This window comes from Canis lupus, chromosome 7 (assembly GCF_048164855.1).
Source record: "Canis lupus baileyi chromosome 7, mCanLup2.hap1, whole genome shotgun sequence".
Classification (NCBI taxonomy): domain Eukaryota; kingdom Metazoa; phylum Chordata; class Mammalia; order Carnivora; family Canidae; genus Canis; species Canis lupus.
Window position 1 is genome coordinate 15,453,438 of NC_132844.1, and position 22,089 is coordinate 15,475,526.

Consider the following 22,089-nt stretch of genomic DNA (forward strand, 5'->3'; position numbering starts at 1 on the left):
GATGCAGATTCAAATTTACTCCACAGCGAGGTTTCCTATTGCCGTCGTTCTGCACACCGAGAGTTAATCGTATACAATTTATAACAATCAAAATCCCCTCCATATTGCTCAGATGGGGTCCTAATGCTCCCCTGTCTTTCTAAAATCAGTGACAAGTGAGTCTTTGTGGGGCATTTATTTCCTTCTTTTTTTCTAGATGACAGCTCCCCATTCTGAGAGCAGGGAGCTGTTTGCCGCCAGCTACAGACCACTCCAGAGCCCAGGCTCTTCACGTACGAATCGCATATGGAAGTTTTTGCCCCCCTCCCCCCAAATCCCAGACAAAGAGCTATAAAAACTCAGAAAGACGTGAAAGGAATAAACTTTAAGATATAGATGCACTTTTACTGGTGTATTAAATAACATTTCAGACATTTTTTTTAAAAAAAAGAATTACATCTTCATGTTATCAACAACCAGAATTCTAACAATAAGAGGCCAGGGTTGTTTTGATGGGATATGATATTGTTTCTAAAACCTCTAACAGCTAAGCCAAGCAGAGTTGTTATTAAGGTAAAGTACTACGTGGTAGAGTTAGTTAACTTTTCTTTTTCTTAAAAAATAAAGGAGGAAACAAATTTCCTAGCTTCCCACAAAACACAAGAACAATGTGAAAATATTCTGATTGTTTATCTCCATAACCAAGCGAAGCCTTTAAGAAAACTAAAAAGCCATTTTTCTGGCACTCCTGTACCCGCCTCTAGATGAGGAAGCATTGAAATAACTCTGGCCCAAGTTCTACAGAGGTGGGCAAGTTTATTCCTTGATTTTTCTAGCCAAGTGGCAAGCCCCTGCCACTTTTGCATTATTTCCTGTACTGAACCAAGTGGCCAGAATAGGTACCAGGAGCCCTGGTTCTCTCCTACCACCCTCTGCCCCCAGTTAAGAGATGATGCGTCACTGAAAAAGTAAACTTTCTTGCATTAGGGATACTGTTGGTATAAAATTTAGCTGAACATCCCATTTAGTCATATTGTCAAGATTCACTGCTAGTACCTCCAGATGCATTCTTCACTTTAAATAGACACTGTCCCTTTTGCCTCGTTGAAATATCCAAGCAGACCCAAAGAAACCCTTTTACCTTTGACCCTCCCTTCACCATCCTTCTTTTCCTGTTAAAAGCTCGGTTCTTTATCTCATTCTTTAACTTGTCTAGGAATTCAATAGAATCTAGAACAGGGTTCTATAAACTGATTGAAAAATCAACAAAGACAAATCACAGAAACCAGTGACAAAACGGTAATTTCTCTCACCCAGCACCCCAGCACTACAACAAGCTGCTTCACAGGAAGGCAAATGAGAGGCAGAAGAAGGCAGCATTTACACAGACGTGCACAGGTACCAAAGGACTCACTTGCCATATTTCCCCATTGTTGCTGTCGCATCTCTTTACTAGTTGCTCTTGGAGAAATAAGAAGATGAGAAAGGTGAGTGCCTTTATTAAAGCCATGTCATCGGAAAACCCTGCCAACCAGTGTGTGGCCTCCACTGGTAGGAGCAGGAGGTGAAGAAGAGTGCTTTTGTTGCTGCCATCTCAGATATACAGGAGGTAACTTCTTGGGAACCGAGAAATGGCTACAAGTGCCAAGCATAATATTATTTGTGGCCATTCCCTCTATCTGACCTTCACATAACTCTCCCACATGATCGTTTCTCCCCCATCTTATGCCATAGATTTTAAAAAGTGACACATTTTGAGGAAACACAGGAGCTCTTTCAGGATGGCCGCATTCTGCATTTATTGTCTTTGGGGGGAAAGAAGGGGTTTGTCATTGTGGCTAGCCAACATCTTAGGGAGGACTGCCCCACACATTTCTTTCTCCCAGTGGCAGTGATAGAGGTTTTCACTCTGGCGTGTAATACATTCCCCCAAACCGGCATTGAAACTGCCTGAGTAGCTTTAGGATCTGAACGGCAAGCATGGGTCAAAACCATGGCGTGTCCGTTTAACACGTGATGGTTTCCAGTCAGTAGCCCCTGTGGCTAAGAACAAAAACCGCCTTCTCAAGGTCCACTAAAATGCCCTGCAGAGGGCAGATGCTGCTTGTTTTCTGCCTACAATGGAGGAGGATATTGACCCAGAACTCAAATCTATACCCAGCTTAAACATTTTACCCATCAGCATGTCTGCGGTCACAAAACACTTCTTCTTTCTGTCACTTCTCGTTCAGACTATTGATAAGATCATTTGGCTGAATCTGTTTGGGACCTGTGTAATATTGACTAGGAGTTAGAAAAGATGATCAGATGTAATAAGCCCAGAAACTGCCTTTCAAAATGGACATTTATACTTAAACCAGTGTTCCAAGGAGGACTTTAAATACATCAGCAAACTTGTAAACTAACCCAACACTGCTTGGATGTGGCACTAACCTTAAGCTGATTTTGGTAAGTATACTGTTCCCTCTAAGAATATCTGAAACAATCTGCTATTAGCATCACAGCCTTGAGTGTCTTCCATACATTCTTTCTTTCGTTTTTTTTTTTTTCTTTTTTTTTCTCTCTCGCCCTGCTTTGGAGCCTATTTGCTTGCCCGAAGAGAAAAAGACACTAGTATATAAACCATTGCAAAATCCATTTTTTTTTCTGTAAACCTAACAGGCATCATACATGGGACCCACCAATAATCACTTGGTAAACACACATCTTGCACATTGTCAGAGTTATTCTTTGTTGAAAGGTATTTGTTAATGATTAAAAAGAATACCTTTAACTAAGCTTTGCTTTTAAGATCCCAAATTTTGTGAGAACATGTGGGTAAAGATTAAAGTCCACCTAGTTCCATTGATGCTCTCCAAAAAAAAAAAAAAAAAAAAAAAAAAGCACAATCAGTCAAGGTAAAGGTAACCTGGAAAGAAGAAGACGTAGGGATATCTGCATATATTTAAAGGGGACAAACATCTCTTTGTCGGACCATGAAATGGCAAACAAATCGAGGCTCAAACCCAATGACCATTTCAATTTAATGCTATAGGTGTAGTGACTGAAAGGTCTGGAACTGATAGTTTTTTGCAAAGAAAAGTGAATTAGAATCAGAACAGTAGTCTCTTAAAAAAAGAAAAGAAAAGAAAAGAAAAGAAAAGCTCTGAAAGTTATAAACATGAAACCTGGCAGTATACGCATAAAATTTATTCCAAAACTTTATGAAGTATAAAGGAAGGGAAGTATTTTACACACAACTCAACTCAGTCAGTATAAGGTCTAGGGTTTTCTCCCCCCCCCTTAAAACTTGGCACTATCTTTAAAAATAAAATAAAGATATTTCAATAATTAGAACAAACTATGAAGGTATTGTGCATTTCTGTTTTATGTAGATAATAAAATATTACTTTAACATAAATATATAAGGATCTCTGCGTTTTTATTTTCCCCACAAGCACAACCAAATGTACCAAAACAAAGTATTCTTAAAGAGACTGAACAAAAAAAAAAATTACATCCCATATAGATTTTGCTCATCTACTCATTTAAAGCTACAGAAAAACAGTTTCCAGAACCTTTTTGCTTTAAAAGAAATAAATATACATTGAGGCAGGCCACTTAAAAATGATATGAAAATATTTCCCTGGGTAGCATTAAAAAAAAAGAAAAATAGACAAAGAAACATTTAAACTATTTCTGCATTTCAAAAGACAGATATTAAACATATATACATCGTGGTAAGGTTCAGTGGTAACTTTCATCTTAGTAAACCTATGAGAGTTAGAGGAGCTATAGACTCGTCCCCTGAACTCCAGCATCTGACCTTACCCACTTGGTAATAAGAATCTGAAAATTCATTTCCTCCCTTTACCATTGGCTATCTGCCCTGCTCTGGATTGCTTCACTAAAGGCCAGTCCCCACACCTCAGGAACAAGCAGCGTGATGCACCCCGAAGCAGCAGCTCCGTGCCCATCTCCTTGTGACATTCGTTGGGGGAAATGAAATACAGGCAAATAAATATGCCCATTATAAGTCATCATTTATCTTGCAAAAACATTGAAAATGAAACAATCACAGGTGTTTGAAGAGACAATATAAAGCATATTTCCTAAAACCTTAACTACTGAGTGCAATGCTAATCTGATGCTGAACCATAATTTTATGGTATTGAGAATTTAATGTCTTAAAAGAAAAATTTGCCTAATATTTAACCAGAAAAAAGCCCCAAACTTTGAAGATTAATAAAAAGTGTTTTCCCTTTGAGCGCCCTTTTGTGCTGATTATTTTTAAATGTTTTAACTGATCACAGTTTAATGGTATTTATTTTCAATACAGTTAGAAGTTTTTTTTTCACCTACACTTCCCAGTAGAGTCTTTTGTTATGGGAGTTAACCATTTTCCATCAAGATAAGGTAAAAAACGCACTTAAAACTATTAACAAAGGGAGAAAAGGAAGGATAGAAAATAGCAATTTTTTTTTTCCCCAGTTCATTTGGCTTCCTTAGTGAAAGAGGGAGAAAAAAGCTGTCCAGGTCAAACTGGTATTTTCTGTAATAAATTATAAGAGAAGAGGGTGTGGGACCTTAAATATGATTTGATAAACAAATGAGCTAGTGAAAACAAAACCAGTCTAGAGTGGAGATATCCTCTGTATGCATGTGGGTATTTGTGTGGTAAGACACAGTCTATGCATACACCATTAAGTTCCCAGATTATTTTCTTTATGTTAAAAAAAAAAAAAGCTATTAGAGGAACAAAGTTTAACTGCTGCTGTCAGCACAAATAATTCCTCCTAATTAAGTTATTAAAACTGAAGGCAGAGAACTATACAGGGGCTTCTGAAGATATATATTTCCCTGGTTCTCTTCAAAGTGCCACTTTCTGTTGGACAACTCTGGAAATATATTTAACCTCCACATTTCCTCTGAGCTCTTTCACAATGGGCCCGCCTGATAAAATGAAGCAATCAGTCACTCACTATCGATTTTTCTTTTTCTCCCCTCCTGCAACCTCCCCCAGAAACACTGCCTGAAAATGAAGTTTACTTTGTGGCTGGTAACAAAAACCAATGCTTGACTCATTTTTGTATTCCAAACTGGATTCTTGCCTTGGATAAAGCGGGTAGACCATGCACGTTTCCTGAAAGCAGAGAAGGATTTATTTTGTACGAAGCCAATCTTTTTTTTTTTTTTTTTTTGCTTTGGTAAAAGAAGCAAATAGATGTTACACCAATGTTGGGGTGGGGTGGGGGGACCGAAAGTAACCAAAGTTCACAAACAGTAAGAACAAGGGGGCAACGCGACAACGTTAGAAATGGAGAGTAGCCAAGGGCTGGCTGCAACTCTCTCTGCTGGATAAAACAAAACAAAACAAAACCCGGCAATTTCAAAATTAACGGTGGGAGAAAGAAAAATCTGTTCATGAATTTGTTCATGTAAACTTCAATTTTCTTGCAGTGCAAATTTATGTGGTTAAATTTTGACTACATCAAAGCACATGTGTATTTTTCCCTCTTTCCTGATGAGGATCCACATTAAATCAACACAGCAGCATGTGCCAACTCCGAGCATCAGGAAGCTGTTTTGTGTTTATCACGGTTTGGTGGATTTTTTTTTTCCTTTTTGGTTAATTTATTTAGTTTTGCCAGGTATTTAACTCAGTGCTTGCCATCTCTCTCTCTCTCTCTTGCTCTCTCTCTCTCTCTCTCTCTCTATTACACACTCTCTCCTCACTCTCTCTATGAGACACTCCACTCCATTGCCTGGGTACTAGCCTGTAAAGGTCAAAACACATCATTACACCTGCTACCGTTTAAAGGATAGTCCAGTGCTTTAGTTGCTTTCCTTATTATTATTAATCTTTTTTTTTTCCTTTTAAGGGACGGGGAAATAATAATTAAAATAAAAGAACAATCAGAAGTTAGAGAGGGAACAAGGGGGCCGGGGAAGGGCCGTGGACCGTAGGGGAGGGGGAGCCCCGCGCTCTGCCCCTCCCCCCGCTCGAGTTCACTGGACGGGCGTCTGCACCCCGTGGTGTGGTGGCGTGTCCCTACTCCCCCCGTACACATCCTCGGCGCCCGGCAGAGTCCCTCCGGGAGGGGTCATCCTTTTCTCTTTCTGTCTCCTGTTACAAAACCAAACTCTCACCACCTCCTTCTCCAGCTGTAAGCTGTCCGCGAGGGAGGTGATCTCCTGGGCCGAGGGCTTGGGGCATTTGAGGAAATGGCTCTCCAGAGCCCCCTTGACGCTCACCTCGATGGAGGTCCGCTTTTTCCTCTTGCGCCCCTGCGCTGCGATCTTGTCTATGCTCGTGGGGCTGCCCGAGGACGAGTCCGCCTCCTCCAACCACTTGTTCAACAAAGGCTTCAGCTTGCACATGTTCTTGAAGCTCAGCTGCAGGGCCTCAAACCTGCAGATGGTGGTCTGCGAGAACACGTTGCCGTAGAGGGTGCCCAGCGCCAGCCCCACGTCCGCTTGGGTAAATCCCAGTTTGATCCGGCGCTGCTTGAACTGCTTGGCGAACTGCTCCAGGTCATCCGAGGTCGGCGTGTCCTCGTCCGAGTGCGGGTCGTGGTGCGCGCCGGGGTGGCCCGGCGGGCCCTGCGGGGGCGGCGGCGGCGGCGGCTGCTGGTGCGGGTGCGAGTGCGGGTGCGGGTGGTGGTCGGCGTGGTGCGGCTCGTCGTGCGCGTCCCGCAGGCCGTGGTGGTGCAGCCCCGCCGGCTGCCCGCCGGCGCCCAGCATGCCGTTCACCGTGAAGCTGGGCTGCGAGTAGAGCAAGCCGCCGTTGGACGCTCCCATGGAGGGCGGGAGGTGCGCGGCGGCCGCGGCGCTGCGCCATGCCCCGGGCCCCGGGTGGTGGTTGGCGGCGTGGTGCACCAGATGCGGCGGCCGCTGCTGCTGCTGCTGCTGTTGCTGCTGCTGCTGCTGCTGTTGCTGCTGCTGCTGCTGCTGCTGGTGCTGCTGCTGCAGGGCGCCCGGCCCGTGCAGCTCGTCGCCGCGGCCGCCCTGCTGCACCACCACGGAGGGCTTGATGTCCGGCTGGCCCAGGGGGCTGGTGGACCACGGGGAGCCGTCGCCGCCGCCCCCGCCGCCGCCCCCGCCCCCGCCGCCGCCGCCGCCGCCCCCGCCGCCGCCGCCGTGGGACAGCGCGGTGATCCACTGGTGAGCGTGGCTGAGCGGGTGCCCGTTGCTCTGCAGCGCGCCGTAGTCGCCCTGCACCAGGCTCTGAGCCTCGCGGTAGCCCCCCGCGCCCTGCTGCATGCCGCCCGGCGGCTCGGCGTGCACGATGGAGGCGCTGGAGGTGAGCAGGCTGTAGTGGTTAGACGCTGCGGTCGCCATGACTCTCGGAGCCGGACTGAGCGCTCCGGTTAAAGGAGCCGCGCATTTGACAGTTACTTTTTCGCCTCGGGCTCCTCTGCTCGCTCGCTCCCTTTCTCTCTCCTCTCTCTCTCTCTCCCCCGGCGGGCAGCTCCGACGCCCGCTCCGACGCCTTCTGTGGCCGCTCCTGCTATTACCGCTGCCGCCGCCGCCGCCGCCTCCCGCCCGCCCTCGCTCTCTTTCTCCTCCTCTCCCTCCTTCTTGCTCTCGCTCACTCTCCGACTAGCTCCGCGCTCCCCCCTCTCCCTGCTCTCTCCAGCTCTCTCCCGCTCTCTTGGCAGCGCCAGCTCGCGGCGGCACGCGCCTGGGCCCCGCCCCCTCCGCCCCCTCCCATTGGCTCCGCGCCCTTTGATTTACGTGGATACCGCTAGCAACCTCCCAGGCCGGCGCCGCCGATTGGCGCAGAGGCGCCCCCTCCCCCTCCCGCCCCCCCTCCCCGGGCGCGAGTCCTCTCGGCCCTCCTCCGGTCCCCCCTCTCCACCCAATTCAGATTCTCCTAGTTCTCACCACCCCGGCTCCCCAACCCCGGGGCTCCTCCGCCCCTCTAGGACGGGCCCCGCCCCCCATCTGTCTCCCTAGCCGACGAGCTGGGCGCGGGAGGGGGCGGGGGGCGGCCTCAGCCCTCTTTCGACCACAGCCACTTGGAACACTTGAGGGTGTGTGTGTGTGTGTTGGGGGGGGGGGTGCGGGTGTGTGTGTCAGTCTACCTCCTCTTCCTATTAGGGCTGCGGTGGAGGGGGTGAAGGAGCGAGAAAAAGAAAGGCCGAGTCGCACGGAGCCAGGGGGGTATAGTCCCATTTTTATTCACCTTGGGACACACACACACACACACACACGCAGGCACACCAGCGTTCCTCAAACCTAGAGCCCGAAGCCAGACTTGCCCCCCTGTTGAAGTCTCCTTTCACCCTAAGGTTAGTATTTCAGCATCCACGTGCTCCAAGATGTGCGGACACTTTTGCCCCGAATAAAGGTCCTCCCCTTCCCCCTGCAGCCCGCCGCCAGCGCAGGCTCTCTGCCCTCGAGGTGCCAGGCCCAGTCGCCTCCCCGCCCCTGGGCGAGCACCCCACGCCAGGCAGGCTCAGCCCACGCTCGTCCGCTGGTGCGCCAAACTCCTGTAAAGGCGCGGAACTGCCTGCTCTGACAGCGCAGCGGCCTGGGCTGGAAACAAAACAAAACTCAGAAAGTCTCTGGCAGATGCACACGCTGGGGCGCGCGCACGATTTTCCGTTTCGAAAACCCGGATCCTGGGCGGGCAGACCACTGCCGCGTGCAGGGCCCCAGGAGCGCGGGCGGGAGGTGCTCGGCCTCCGGGGGCACAGGAGGCGCGGAGGGCCGCTCGGGGGAAGCCGGGACGCGGGGCTGCGCGCGCGCTTCCCTGCGCGGCCGGCGGTTTTCGATGCAACTTTTCCGTTAGCTGCCTGGAGAGGGAGGAAGGGTGGGTGCGCGAGGGGAAATGGGCTGCGGCTGGGGTGGGGGGGGGGCGTCCTAATTGGTAACTTCTACGGGCGCCAGCGGGTGGGGCTGGTCTAACTCCGCTCTCCGGCGCTCGCTCGCCCAGCTCCCTGCGTAGCCTTCAGCCGTGAGCTCCGGAGCGAGGCTGCGGGACCCGACGCTGCTGGCGCCGCCGCTCTGCCGAGCGCGAGCGCGACGCGCGGTCAGTTCCCCCGCGGCCCGGAGCAGGTGCCTGCGGCGCGCGGGGTTAGGCGCCTGCGAGCCGGGGACGAGAGCCTCCGGCGGGGACCCGGGCTGCGGCAGCGGGACCCCCACGGAGGGCCAAGAGAAGGGCGCGGGCGCTGCGGAGAGAATCAGAAGTTGCTGCCGGGGAAGAGAGAGAGAGAGAGAGAGAGAGACCCCCAGGGAAAGTGAATCGCGTCTACACCTCTCACCCTTGGCCCTGCGCGCTGTAGCGCTGGCGCTGCCGGTGGCCGTGTGTTTGCGAAGGAAGCCAAAACAACGCTCAAGGGGAGCACTTTGGGGCCTCCGAGCATCTCAAGCTAGACAGCAAAGTGGCGCGGGCCGGGGAATTCATCACGACTAACGAGGAACGAGCTCTTCGGGGAGTGGCTGAGTTGTTTATAAATCACCACGCTGAGCACCCGCCCGGGCCAGGCGCTTTGGCTGAGAATTTCCACGTGCCCTGTGTTTATGAGTGTGTGTGTGTGTGTGTGTGTGTGTGTGTGAGAGAGAGAGAGAGAGAGAGATGGTTAGGGGAGGGGCGAGCCCACAGGCCGCCAACCGGACGGACCTGCATCCCCCCACGCGCGCACCCGCGCGGCGAGGCGAGGACACACACGGAGCGGCGCTCGGCCCCGGCGCACGCGCGGAGCCACTCCGGCCGCGCGCCTGGGGGCTGCTAGGCATCCCGTAACTTTGCCCGGCTTGGAAAAAAAATGCAAAAGTCCTAGCCTCGGAGCGCGCAGACTCGGCGGCTGGCGCCCGAGGCGCCTCGACCGGGAGCGGAGGGGCTGGGCGGCGGGCCGGACCGCCTCCTCGCCACCGCGGCCCGGAGTTCCCCGCGCCGGGCGCGCGGCTCTCCCGGGGCTTCGGGAGCGCACGGGCTGCGTGCCAGCCGCGTCCCGCCCGGGCCTGCCGCTCCCCGCTGCCCCGCCCCCGCCCCGCCCCCGCCCCTCTGCTCCGAGAACTCCGAGATCCCCAGATGGAAGAATCCAGCCGCCGCCGCCGCCGGGAAGGGCTGGGTCCGGATCCTCAGCGGCTCCCCCCCCCCCCTTCACTCCCCCTTTTCGGGGCAGGTGTCTGCTTTTCTCTGGATTGGATTTCACATTTCTCCAGGGACAAGGCCCTTTTGCAGCCCTTGGGGGTGATACACTCGAGGGAAGAAAAGGGTTTCCAGACGCATCTCCGAGAGAACCGAGGGGGCTGGGCTCGGAGTCAGTTCAAAAGTATCCCCACCTTCCTCTTCTTCGGGTGCCCCCCCCCCGCCGCCTCCCCAGGCAAAGGGCGCTGGGTCCGGGTGGGGGGCGGGCAAGAATATGCTGCACGTGTACATCAAAACTTCCTGTCTGCAGTGGGACTTCACTGGCGATTACCACTCTGAGATCCATCCCACGTAGAGGTCCCGGGTCTCTACTCCACCCCGCCCCCCCCACCCCCACCCCCCATTTCTCCGGCAGGCGTTGGCTCCAAAGCGTTCCCAACAGGGTGAGCCGGGTAGTTCTCTCGGATTAATACACCCAATAAATCCCCGGGAGTACACAAAGCGATGCCCAACCCCCGGGCCTCAGCCTCTGCACCCCACCCCCAGCCTCGGAGCCGGGCCAATCGCCGGGCGGGCAGGGCTGGGCGCGCGCTGGGGTTCCGCGTACCACCTCCCCCCGCGCTCCCCCCGCCTCCCTGCTTGTCGCCGGAGGCCCGGTTGGCACGAACGCCGGGTCCTGAGTAGCCTCAGCTTCCTGTCTGCCTCCCGGCGCGACTCTTGCCTGGGGCTCCGGGAACCCGGACTCTCCGGGGGTGGGGCGGTGGGGTGGGGGGTCACTCCAGATGGGGGGCTTCTCCCTCTTCCCTTGCCCCCTCCCACCGTCGCGGGCTCCTTTCTCAGCGGCTGACCCCGCCGGGACAGAGTCTGCAGGTCTGCCTGCCTTTCTCCAACCCGCATGAAAGCACGTTGAAGGTGTCTCGGGGAGACACCTCCAGGTTTTGATTCAGCTCATTCCCTTTCACTGTTCAAAGCAGCTGTTCAAATACAGAGGCTGCTTACGTTGACGTGGAGAGGATTTCAAACAACCCTAAAATGCTTTGAACTGACAAGGTGTCTTGATATCTCCCTCACTCCAGTACAGCTCCCTGAGATCACTCGCTAGGACAATGGCTGAGCACGCTGTGCGTGCGGGCCTCGCTGCCTGGGGGCGGCTGCAGGGTCCCCTGGGCCCTTTGGGCGAGAACAGGCTTGAGGCACCCTAAGAAGGGGTGCCGGCAACGGCACTAGCCCATACCCTTCCCCCTAGGTCCCAGGGAGGGCTGTGCTCGGTCGGGATCCCGACCTGGGCTGGTTTGAAGAAGTGATGCGGACTCCCTCCTGTCCGGGTGCATTGCGTGGAGAGGAAACAACTCAGCGTATCCGAACTAAACCGAAAAGACCCGTATTTTATCTCCACATTGTCACACTCCTTGAAAGAGTGAGCTGGGCCTGGCACCTTAACCCATGGCCCCCAGAGTCCTCACTTGAATAACAGTAATGGTATCAATCCATGGCACTCTAACATGTACTCTAATTTATTAACCCATTCGTCTACTAAACACACTCCACTATATGTTAAATATCACTTATTTGTTTCCATGTACCAGGACTTGGCAGGGGAAAAAAAAAAAACCAACACAATCCTTCCCATACATTGTTCTGAAAGGACACAGTTATTAAATAGAGATGAGATGGTATTCATATGATAGATCTTAATGTATTTTGTATTTATGTAGTCCCATGATAATAGAAATCAGGAAACAAAGGGAAATTTCTCAGGAGGTGGCAACTGGTTTCAACTTGGGTAATACTGTCTGCTGGTGTTTCCTTTTTAATGTATCCACCTTGGAGGAGGGTTGTTTTAATCCCTTCTTTTCCCATTCCCCCTCCTCTTTCTCTACCTCTTCTCCCCCCCACCCTTGTCCCAGTCATTCATTCCTGCCCTTGCTGCTCTCCTACTAGCCCCCAGATGATGTTTTATTTGGTGGATAACTCCCCCATATTTGAATGGAACTTCTTTGCTAAGGGCCTACAGAATGTCAAAACTGAGGCTCCCACTTTAGAGCTGCAGCTCTAAACAGCCAATCCACACAAAGAGGCAGCTGGCTGCTTTAATGAAAACCTCCTGAAAGCTTCAAGAACTGCAGTCTTGGGGATGCATTTATAAGGAGGATGGAAAATGCATTTTCAAGTTGCTAGTTCTTAGGAGAGACACAATAAACATTTAACTTCTTTAAAAAAACAACAGAAATTAATATCTTTAATTATGTAGCAGCACATTGTCTCCTCAAATTAAAAAAAAATCTCATGCACATTTATATAAATTACTGTCTATACATGTATTCTACAAGTTTCTAAATGTGTCTCTATCTCCAAGTCATAAATGGTCTTGAAGAAGGAAAAGTTTTCTGCAAGTTGAACCTCCCATTCTTTATAGGCTTGGCAACTCTGTGTTCGTCCACGCCTCACATACAGAGGATTCTATTTTATCTTCACTACTGTGTAAACCAGTGAGATGTACTGTTCTAAGTTCAGTATTTGAAATGAAATTATTTGAATTCATGGATATTAATCTCTTCCCCCTTTACTTCCAGTTCTGAATCTTGTCATTAAAAATGATCCCCCCTTTGTAGTCCGCAAGTGAATATTTTATAGACAGGCACGGTTTGAAGACTTCTAAAATCACATCACCCAGGCAGTCTAGCTGTTTCAGGGATTACTTTGAGTAATTTATCAAAGGAAGCCTGCTAAATTTTGAGTGGTGAATATGAGGCCTTACAGGGGAGAAAGCATAAAGGACACATTCCATTAGTGTGCAAGATAAATTCTATTTGGAGTTAATACAGCTTGTTTATATTGAACTATCAGGAACAGAACAGGAGGCAATTGGTGGCTCCTAGTTCCCTTCCTGGAATTTTGTTTTTAAAGGGCTAACTAATGCCTTCCTAGCAATGGAGCCCGAGGGTGCCCACCTCCACCCCTCCCACCACCCCCGCCTTAAAGCAGGTGGATGGCTGACTACCAGGAGGGAATGACAACTCTTTGATAAATTAAAGGGATTTCAACACAAACCTTCTTAGCTCTAAAGCATTTGAAAATGAAGCTCTTGCGCAGTCAGTTTCCTTCCTTAGGCTCTGGAGTAATTTGAGAAGCGGAAGGCGAGGGGCGAGGGCACCCGCACCCACCTGCGCAGAGGCGCAGGGGAAGGGCGTCCTCAGCTATCTCACTGGTGAGGGGTCCAACGGCCAGCGCTGGGTTTCGATCGCTGGGAGAAACAAGGCTGCGTTTGGTTGAGGTTGGACTTCGGTTTTCTTATTGGGGCTGCACAGATCAGGAATGCAAATCCCTTCTAAAGAGTACGAATGCACTTGACAATTGTGTTGTTAGTGTCCGGGGGACCGCATCCAGCAGGGATGGGACGCTGCACGGCAGCGAAGTTTTGCTTAAGGGCAGTTAACCACAGCGGTAAGAGCTGTGGGCCAGGACTTTCTTCTAGGTTTCTGAGTGTTAGATCTGTCATTCATTCTAGGCACCTCTGGACTCAAACAAAGTTAGGGATGACTTTTTTTTTTTTTTTTTTTTAGGCAAGTTTCCGGAATGTGGGTCCCGGTGATGTAAAGGGTGGCATTGTCCGGAAGACGACGAAGAGAGAGGAAGCTTTAGGCAGGTTGGAGCAGCGTTGAGAACAGCTCACTCCTCTGGTCTTTCCTTCGAGTTTTTCGATGGTAATCTAGGGCAGCCGGGTCCCGGCGTTAAATGCAAAATAGGAAAACAGGACACGGCCGAGTCACAGGCCTGGTCATATTAACGCCCTAGGTCAGGGGGAGAGAATAATGAATAGGCGCGGAGCTCAGTTCGTGGAAGGGAACCTAATTAACCTTGAGAGAGTGAAAGAAAGTCAGAGATCGTGCCTGGGATCCTCTGTTTAGGATGCTTATATTTACGTGAATGTGAGTGTGTGCGGGTGGGGGAGGAGAGAGGGAGTAGCCTGCTTTGTGCATTATAGGGATGATTGTCCCTTAACCCTGGAAAAGAGCTGGAGTTTGTGCCACTCAGGACCATCCCGCCACGCACACGGTCCCGCGGAGAAGTCCGCGGTGGGGGCCCCCCCGAGCTCTGCCCGGAGGTTCTGCGTCCCGGCCCCGGCCTGCCTGCGGGATGAGCCCCTGGGTCGGGAGCAGGGGCTGCGGCGTCCCCGCGCCCCGGCCTGACCCCGGGAGGGACCGCTGGCGAGCCGAGCGGGAGTGGGGGCGGGGGCGTTCCCCGCCTCGGAGCCGCTGAGCTCCTAGGCAGGTCCTGGCTGCGATCCGGTGGAGGAAGACGAGGGCGAGAAGCGGGAGGCCGGGCCATTGTCCAGGGAGGGCGCATTTTTGTCCGGATGCTGCTGGTTGCTATAGCGAGGAGGGAAATCCAAACAGAAGGGCTCAGTTCGCCTTCTGCGGGCCTGGGAGCAGCGTTCTCTCCTCTCAGCCAAAATAAAAGTGCCGCCCGGGGCCTGGCACCCCTTCCCGGGCGAGCTGACCGCAAGCTCGAGGAGAGGGGGCCCGAAGGATCCGGGGACCCAGCAAGGGGAGGGGGGGACCCAGCCCCGCAGGGAGCGGTTACTGCTGGAGCGGGCGGATGCACCAGCCACAGCGCCGTCTCTCTCTCTCCCTGCCCCCCACCCCTCGCTCGCACCCCGAGGTGACGTCTTTTATTTAGGAAAAACCCCACAACCTCGAACTCCTGTGACTTTGGCAGCGGGTGAAACCCCCTCTGCGCCGCGTCCCGGCGTTGGCAGCGCCGTCGGAGGAGAGCGACCTGCGCGCGGCGCGGTACCGGGAGGGAGCGGCTGTACCAGCGGCAGAAAGACCTGTTTGTGCTCAGTTTAAAAATCACTCAAAGGGAAATTTCACTAGAAAAGAAGGGGGGGGGGGGGGGGGAGATGAAAAGATTTGCACATTTAAGAAAGACTTTTATTTTGCAGTAGAGTGTGTGTGTGTGTGTGTGTGTGTGTGTTAGTGTCTTGCTATTCAACTTTGAAAACTGTGTCTGGAGGAAAGGTTACAATAAAGACTCTTTATGGCTTATAATTTCTCCCAACAGTATAGTTCAGAATGGCTAAGGGGAAAGACAGCAATATTGAGCTAATTGTGAGATGTTATCTTTAGAAAATCTTGAGTTGACATTTTTAAAATGGAAGATTTTAGTTTACGCTAGGTCAGGTACAAAGTTAGGATATTATTTGTGGGGACAAGTTGTCTACACCAGAAGGGGACAGGATAGTAGGGACTTTAAAAAATTACTTCTCTGGCTCTCCTGTGACTTTTAAGTTCTCTCTCTCTCTCTCCCTCCTCCCTCTCGCCTCCCACCCTCTTCTTAAAATTTCTTTTTCTGTCTCTTCTCTCTGTGTGTCTGTCTCTTGGCTAGAAGCTGCCTGAAAAACTAGAGAGAAAACTTTTATTTGACCAGAGGAAGCCATTTGAAAGGCATAGTCAAGAGCATTTTTCTCCCTCCTCTATTTAAAATACAGCCTTTCCTTCCCAGTGACAAGTCCCTTCAAGAAAAAAAACAAAACAAAAAACAAAACAAAAAAACAAAAACAAAAAAACAGTTCACCCAACTTTGTAAGAAGTTCCTTAATACATAATAACATTCACATTTTTAAAAATGCTTGAAAGAAATCATGTTAATGAAGAGAACATTTGCAGTAATTTGGTGATAATTATCAGAATCGCCACATATTCGCAGAGGCTTGAACAATACGTGTTCGGAGAAAAGCAAAACACATTATTTTAATAGTCTGATATGCAAACTATGGACCGTTCAATTATGTGGCTTAATAATGCATACATGATGTGATCTTGTTATTGGGATGGGAAGGTCTGCGGTGAGTCACTCCTAAGACCAAGTGTGCTTTCACATCCAGTAAAATCCATTGCCATGGATCAGGGGCCCCTGCCAAACTGCATTTAAGAGAATAAAAATTAATGACTGAGAATTTGAGCGTTAAATTAACATTAATTATATGACCTGCATGCTGGAAAGATTAAATTTCTTACGCCCTAATTAGATAACGTCTCCTCATATATCAAACAATTTCCATTTTCATTTCCAGGTTTCAGGAATACAGTGCAAGGTGGGGAGAGGCAGTAGTTGAGGGTTTTCCTTCTGTGAAGTCAGAGTTGGGGTGTCCAGCCACATCTCCACTGCTTTCCTTTTCTGCTTCCCTTGACTTTGCCAGGAAAAGCCTTCAGGTGGGAGGTCATATTACAGACCAGTAAGCTCATTCTCCACTTCTTTCTGCCACTTATGGTTGGAAAGCAGGGGGCTTGGTGGACGGTCCCCAAGTAGACCTGGAGCATTAGAGGGACCCCCTTGCAGCTGTCCCAAAGAAGGCTGGGTCTCAGGCCAGTGTCTCAGGCCAGGAAAACTAGGTGGTAAGATCTCGGGCAGGGATGCAGAAGAAAGCAAAGTCCAGTCAAAATGCACCGTGGACCCTTTTAGAGTAGAAACGTCTGCCCTAGAAGTGCAAGGATGCAAGTGATCCTTAATGCTGTGTTTGGAAAAGAAAAAAAAAAAAAAAAAAAGGTTTTCTTAGGTGGGGAATAGCCAAAGGCCAAGACATTTTCTTTTGTGAAGAGGTCCATGAGAGGTTTGTCTGCCCTGACCCTCTGAAATCTCACACCATGCTGGCCACAGGCACCCACGCCAGCGAGGCTCCTACGGCCTGTCTGACCCTGTCTGGGGCCAACATGTGGCTGGCGGCCGCCACCAGGTGAAGAGTGAGCCAGGTTTATAGGGCCGTGTGTCTCCAGCACTCCAGAAAACCTGTTGCCGGTGAAGTGGGGGCAGGGAAGGGTCAGGATCAGGGTCAGCAGTACCCCTACCCCACCCACCTCCAGGACAGATGGTCTGTGGTGACGGGTCCCTTCCTTCTATTGCTAAAAATGCAATTGAGGGGGTCCCAGGGCTGGCGAAGAAAGCTGCCATGTGCCTTCAGTTTGGAAACAATGCACAAGGGCTTAAAGTCCTGGGATTAGGATTCGGAGTTTCCTCTTGGATGTTCCGCGGGGGCCCCGGACCTCTCGCGCACCTCCTCGCGCTGGCTGCTCGCCTCCGCGTCCCTAGGGATCGTACAGGCTGCGGGGACCTCTCGGACAGCTGCCCCGAGGCCGGGCGGGACCAGCCGGGCAAGATTAAAACCTCAAGGCGGCGGATTCTAAGTCATCAGAATAGAGTTTTCACGTGTCAGTGTTTCCATTCAGCCACTTTCAGGCTTCTGGGGAAAAGGGCAGGCGTGCGTGAGCGCGAGTCTACGCGGTCGTAAATAGTGTGTTACGTGCCAGGGGAGGGAGGGGGGGGCGGTTAGGAAGTTAGCGGATGCGGGCGGGAGGGGGTCTCCGCCTGCGGGCTCCCCATCCCGCGGAGCCGTGGCGCACCCGAGGGACGGTCGCCGCGGGGAGGGGTCGGCGCGGGGCGCCCCTCTCCCGCGCTCCCCCACCCCCCATCGCCCCGCGGCGCCCCCGCGCGCCCTCGCGGGTTCCTAGGCGCTCTCCGAGTCGCCGGTGAAAGCCAACCTCACGGTGGGACAGGACCCGAAAGTTAGCCCGCCCGTCATCTGGGGGCCCGACCCGGTCTGCCTCCTCGGTCGGCGCCGAGCCTGGGGCCCCCGGGATCGCGGCGCGAGGAGGCGGGGCTGGCCTCGGGGTGGAGGGCGGGGGGCCGGGAGGGGCGCCTGCACCGAGTCCGGGCCGGGGCGCGGGGAGGAGGGGGGGGCAAGTCTGGCGACGTTTGGAACCTGGCGCGCGCGCTCTCCTGCTCCCCGCGCACCTGCTGCTCCCGGAGGGTAGGGGTGGGGGCGGGGGGCTGGAAGGGAGGGCGCAGGGATGATGGGGCGGGGGGGGGGTGGTGGTGGTAAAGTGGGTGAGGTGGCAGCGAAAACGGATAAAAGATGGTCCTTCCCGCCTTCCCGAAAAATACAGAAATTTCTCTTTTTTGGCAGAGACACGTCTCTCCTGGCAGGTCTACAGAATTAGAACGTCGCAGCTGTTGTGGCAAGAACTTCGCAGCCCCGCTCCTCGGGCAGAGAGAAGCCTCTGTTCGCTCACCACGGCTCCCTCTTCCCCTCTCCGCGGCGCTTTCGCTTGGAAACGTGTTTCTCCTTGACGCCGACCACCCACACCCCCCCCCCGCAACCTCCCCCCCCGCACCCCCAGCGCGCCTTTGCTCGAAATGGTTACTCCTTTTAGAAATTGGAAAATCAATACTAGTTTAGCTTCTTCCGTGAGATGATGCACCCGCTAACCTTACAGGGAGGGAAACAGCCGAAGGCACAGCTCCAGCCTCTGGAGAATTTTACATAGAAATTCACAATGAATGATGCTCCGGAGCGCGGCGGAAATATACTTCGGTTAGTGGCTTTGCTGCAAGCCCAAGACACACCTCTCAGCTACGCCTTCGCTGTTTGGTGGTAGTTGAGGTTTTTTGGTTCGAGGATTGATCAGAAGCTCGCGCTGTGGGTGTTTATTCTTCCTGTTTTCTTAAACCTCCTCTTGGATGGTTTCCTGTTAGTTTTCAGATGTCATTTGCAGCACAGACAGATTTCATATGCCTCGTGCAGATTGTCTTCAAAGTTCTAGTTTAAAGAGCATTATGTAAGCCTCCCTCTATTTACATAAGAGCTTTAACTCAAACCTCTCAGAAAACCATTTATTACCAACTGAAACCTATCCAGGGGAGCGGCATAACCGACCTGTATCTTTATGACACTCGCAAGAAACAGCAGTAGTTCATTCATTTTGAAGAAAGAGAAAAGTAGATGTAACAAAGAATTGGAGTATTTTGCATTTTTATTCAGCTCGGTTTTATATCATTTAGGCACTGTTCTTAGGCTTCAGGCAGCGCCAGTATTTATAGGATACGCTTTTTTTCTCTCCAAGGTCAGTATTTAGGCAAGAGAGCTGGCCCTGTCCCCTCAAGTTTAATCCTAAATGTGAGACCAAAGATCTTTTAGTGAGTAGAACCAATTAAGTACAAATTATACTAAGTCCTAAATTACTAAAAGGATTCATGAATACATGATCACCGTAAACAGAAGTCAAGCAATAATAAAATAATATAGGATGGAAGTTTTATTTCTTTTTTTAAACCATCTGTACCTTCATCACATTCCCTTCCCCATAGATGACCACTGCTAATGCTCCCTTTTTCCTGTTGTTTCTTGCCTCCCTACCTCCCTCCGTTTTTTCTTTCCATCTACTCACCAAACTTTGGAGCAGATTTGTATGGTCAGACATTGTTAAATTTCTTTTAGGAAGATGGAGCCTGGTGAGATAGGACATTTAGTAATAATGAGTTAAAAAATTGGGACACTCTAGGAAAAGACAATATCTTGACCCAAACCACATGGGATGCTAGCCTCAGGGTATTGCTCTATGAAGAAAAAAAAAAAAAAAGCCATTAGATTTTAGCTGAAGGGAAAAAAAAAGCCATTTAGATACTGGCAACTTCATGTCAATAGAAAAGATCAACAAGAGTCCTAGGGACATCTTTGCTTAACTATTAGAAGCAAGATATACTTCAGGAGAGTTCTTAGAGTCTGATGTTCTTCATGGTGGCCACTGTTTATTTAAACAATCTTCTCTCTTCCTGCAGACCCAGGACAGATACTGTGTTTCAGCCATGTCTCAGATGTGGAATTTGCCTCATTACGGAATTTGTCTTGTTAGAGCATCTTCTCAGAGGATGCCCCTTCTAAGATGTAATGAAGCGCTGTTGCGGGTAGTGTTACCAAGAGGATTTGTGAATCAGACAGGTGGTGTCTCTCACCTGCCACCCTTCTCACCACTCTTCCCTAACACTCTGGCCACACAGTTCTGAGTCGGCTCTTTTTAACCCATTTAGACTCTTTTCTCTGAGAGGCTCCTCACTATTGCCTTCCCGGTCATCATTAATCTGATAAAGTAATCAATGCTAAGGTGTTAAAAGCTGATAAATGCTAAGAGGCATTTTCCTTTTCCAGAGTGGTTGGAGGGTCCATTTTATAGGCCCACAACAATGAAACTCAATAGTGGAACTGGAATTTAAGACTGTGGTTGGCAGATGGGGAAGATATTTTAAGCAAGAGGCATTCACAGCATTCCTAAAATAAAGCCACATGGCCGTGAGTCATGTTCTTTGTCCTCTCTTTAAAGACCCGCTCTACCTCTGTGATATATCCAGATATGAAATTCCTACTGGAAGAACAGTGCCCTTGCAGAATTCTTTACTAGTAATTGAGTGTTGGAAACATCTTAATGGGATTGATGTTGTCTTGAGGAACTTATTTCCAGTAACAGGTTCCATGGAACTGATACCACTCTCTGGGGAGAATGACCCATGATTGGCCAATAAAAGTATTAGCACCATAATGATTGGTTCAGAAAGTGCACATGACCTGAGCAGACCAATCAGAGCCAATGAGCATTTGGACTCAAAATTTTGGCCAGAATGATGAGAAAGGAGAGAAAAAAAATACAGCTCAGATGCCTTGTATACTAAGATAGAAGACTTTATTTTCTAGGAACTTTGTTGTGGTGAGAATTTGCTCGGTAGAAACCAATACAGAGAAAATAAACCAATACAGAGTAACATACCATAACATAACTGAGCCTCTGATTCATCTGTGTGGTGTGTGTGTGTGTGTGTGTGTGTGTGTTTTGTTACTTAAGAGAAGAAATAACCCCCCCTCGCCCCATATCTCCCCGAAGTTAAAGTTTCTGTCACTTGAAGTTTAAACAGCCTCGACTCATGTTTCTTATGCTTTTCAGGGCAGAAGGTTGAGTTAATCGTGCATCTCAGTTCATGGCACATTATCATCATTGATCCATGCAAAGCCCTTTTTTCACCGCTATCTTCTTTCCTTCCTTCTTCCCTTCATTCTCCTTTAACCCGTATCCCACTCTGGTTCCCATCTCTGCCATAAGCCACCATTCTAATATGTTATATGTATTATTGGAAATGCATATTGTTTCTCTGAAGGAATGGTTTTTAATTCACGTAAATGACACTGGATTGAATATTTTGTTCTGTTTCTTGCTCTTTCACTCAGTACCGTGTATTTAATATCTTTATGTGTTGTTTACGTTTACATGTAATCTATTGCTTCCAACTGCTACATAGTTCACCCTCATGTGTGTATTAGTCAAGCTCCAGTAGGCAAAACAAAAACAAAAACAAAAACAACAAAAAACCAACCCACACTAGGCATCCCAATAGGGAAGTTAGTATAAAGAGTTGATTACACAGGTTAGAGAGCTGAAAAGACACAAAGCAAAGACTAATGGAGTATGGACATAATAATTGCACAAAGAGTGGGCTGGGAGAACAAATATAAAAGATCCAGGCTATTAAACCTTTCAAGTTTGGAGGAGAAGCCCCAGGGAGATGGGACTCAGACCTCTGAAGAAGGAGTGCTCCTCAGCTGGTGCAAATACCCTGAGGTAAGAGGAATAGTCTTAAAGAGTCGGGACTCAAACCTCAGGAGGCTCTGAGGGCAGGACTAACGAGGCTGCTTCTAGGAGTGACAAAAGGCACTGGAGGTTGAAACACACTGCTGCTGCTGGGGTAAGGTGTCTTTGCTTGGGGGGATACTGACAGGTGTCAAATACTTGGCCCCTTTCATGTTTTGCTTTTATGTAATACACTTATTTATTTTGATTTTGCTTTCATACCAATTGGTACACACACACACACACACACACACACAACCTCCTGTGAAAATTTTCTTAAAAGTGTTATGATAATCCCATCAAACATTTGATGGGTATGAATTTACCAAATAAATTTACCAATTTATTTACCAAATAAAAATATTTACCAAATAAAAATAAATAAATCGGTGAGAAGAAAACAAATAAATACACACCTATGCTTTAAGCTATTTTCAATGCTGAAGAAATAATTTTGCAGGGAAATTTAGTTAGCATTTCGTACTCAAAAGGGAGAGTCTCTGGCTTTGTCTTGCAGAGTTCAGGAATGTTCCAGCCTTATTTAGTCCAGGGGAGCAAGCAAACCTCATCTAATTCACACTG

At 49.9% G+C, this 22,089-nt stretch overlaps 1 protein-coding gene across 1 annotated transcript; it reads right to left on the reverse strand.

Annotated features, from left to right (window-relative positions):
• Positions 1 to 363: 363 nt before the first annotated feature.
• Positions 364 to 7,604, reverse strand: POU3F2 (POU class 3 homeobox 2). Its single transcript, XM_072831996.1, has one exon. It carries the CDS (start codon positions 7,297 to 7,299, stop codon positions 5,968 to 5,970), a length of 1,332 nt encoding a protein of 443 aa, XP_072688097.1. The 5' UTR covers positions 7,300 to 7,604; the 3' UTR covers positions 364 to 5,967.
• Between the last annotated feature and the right edge of the window lie 14,485 nt (positions 7,605 to 22,089).

What these genes read in the sequence shown, in the direction of transcription:
- POU3F2 (XM_072831996.1), bottom strand. Translation starts at nt 7,299, where the DNA reads ATGGCGACCGCAGCGTCTAACCACTACAGCCTGCTCACCTCCAGCGCC.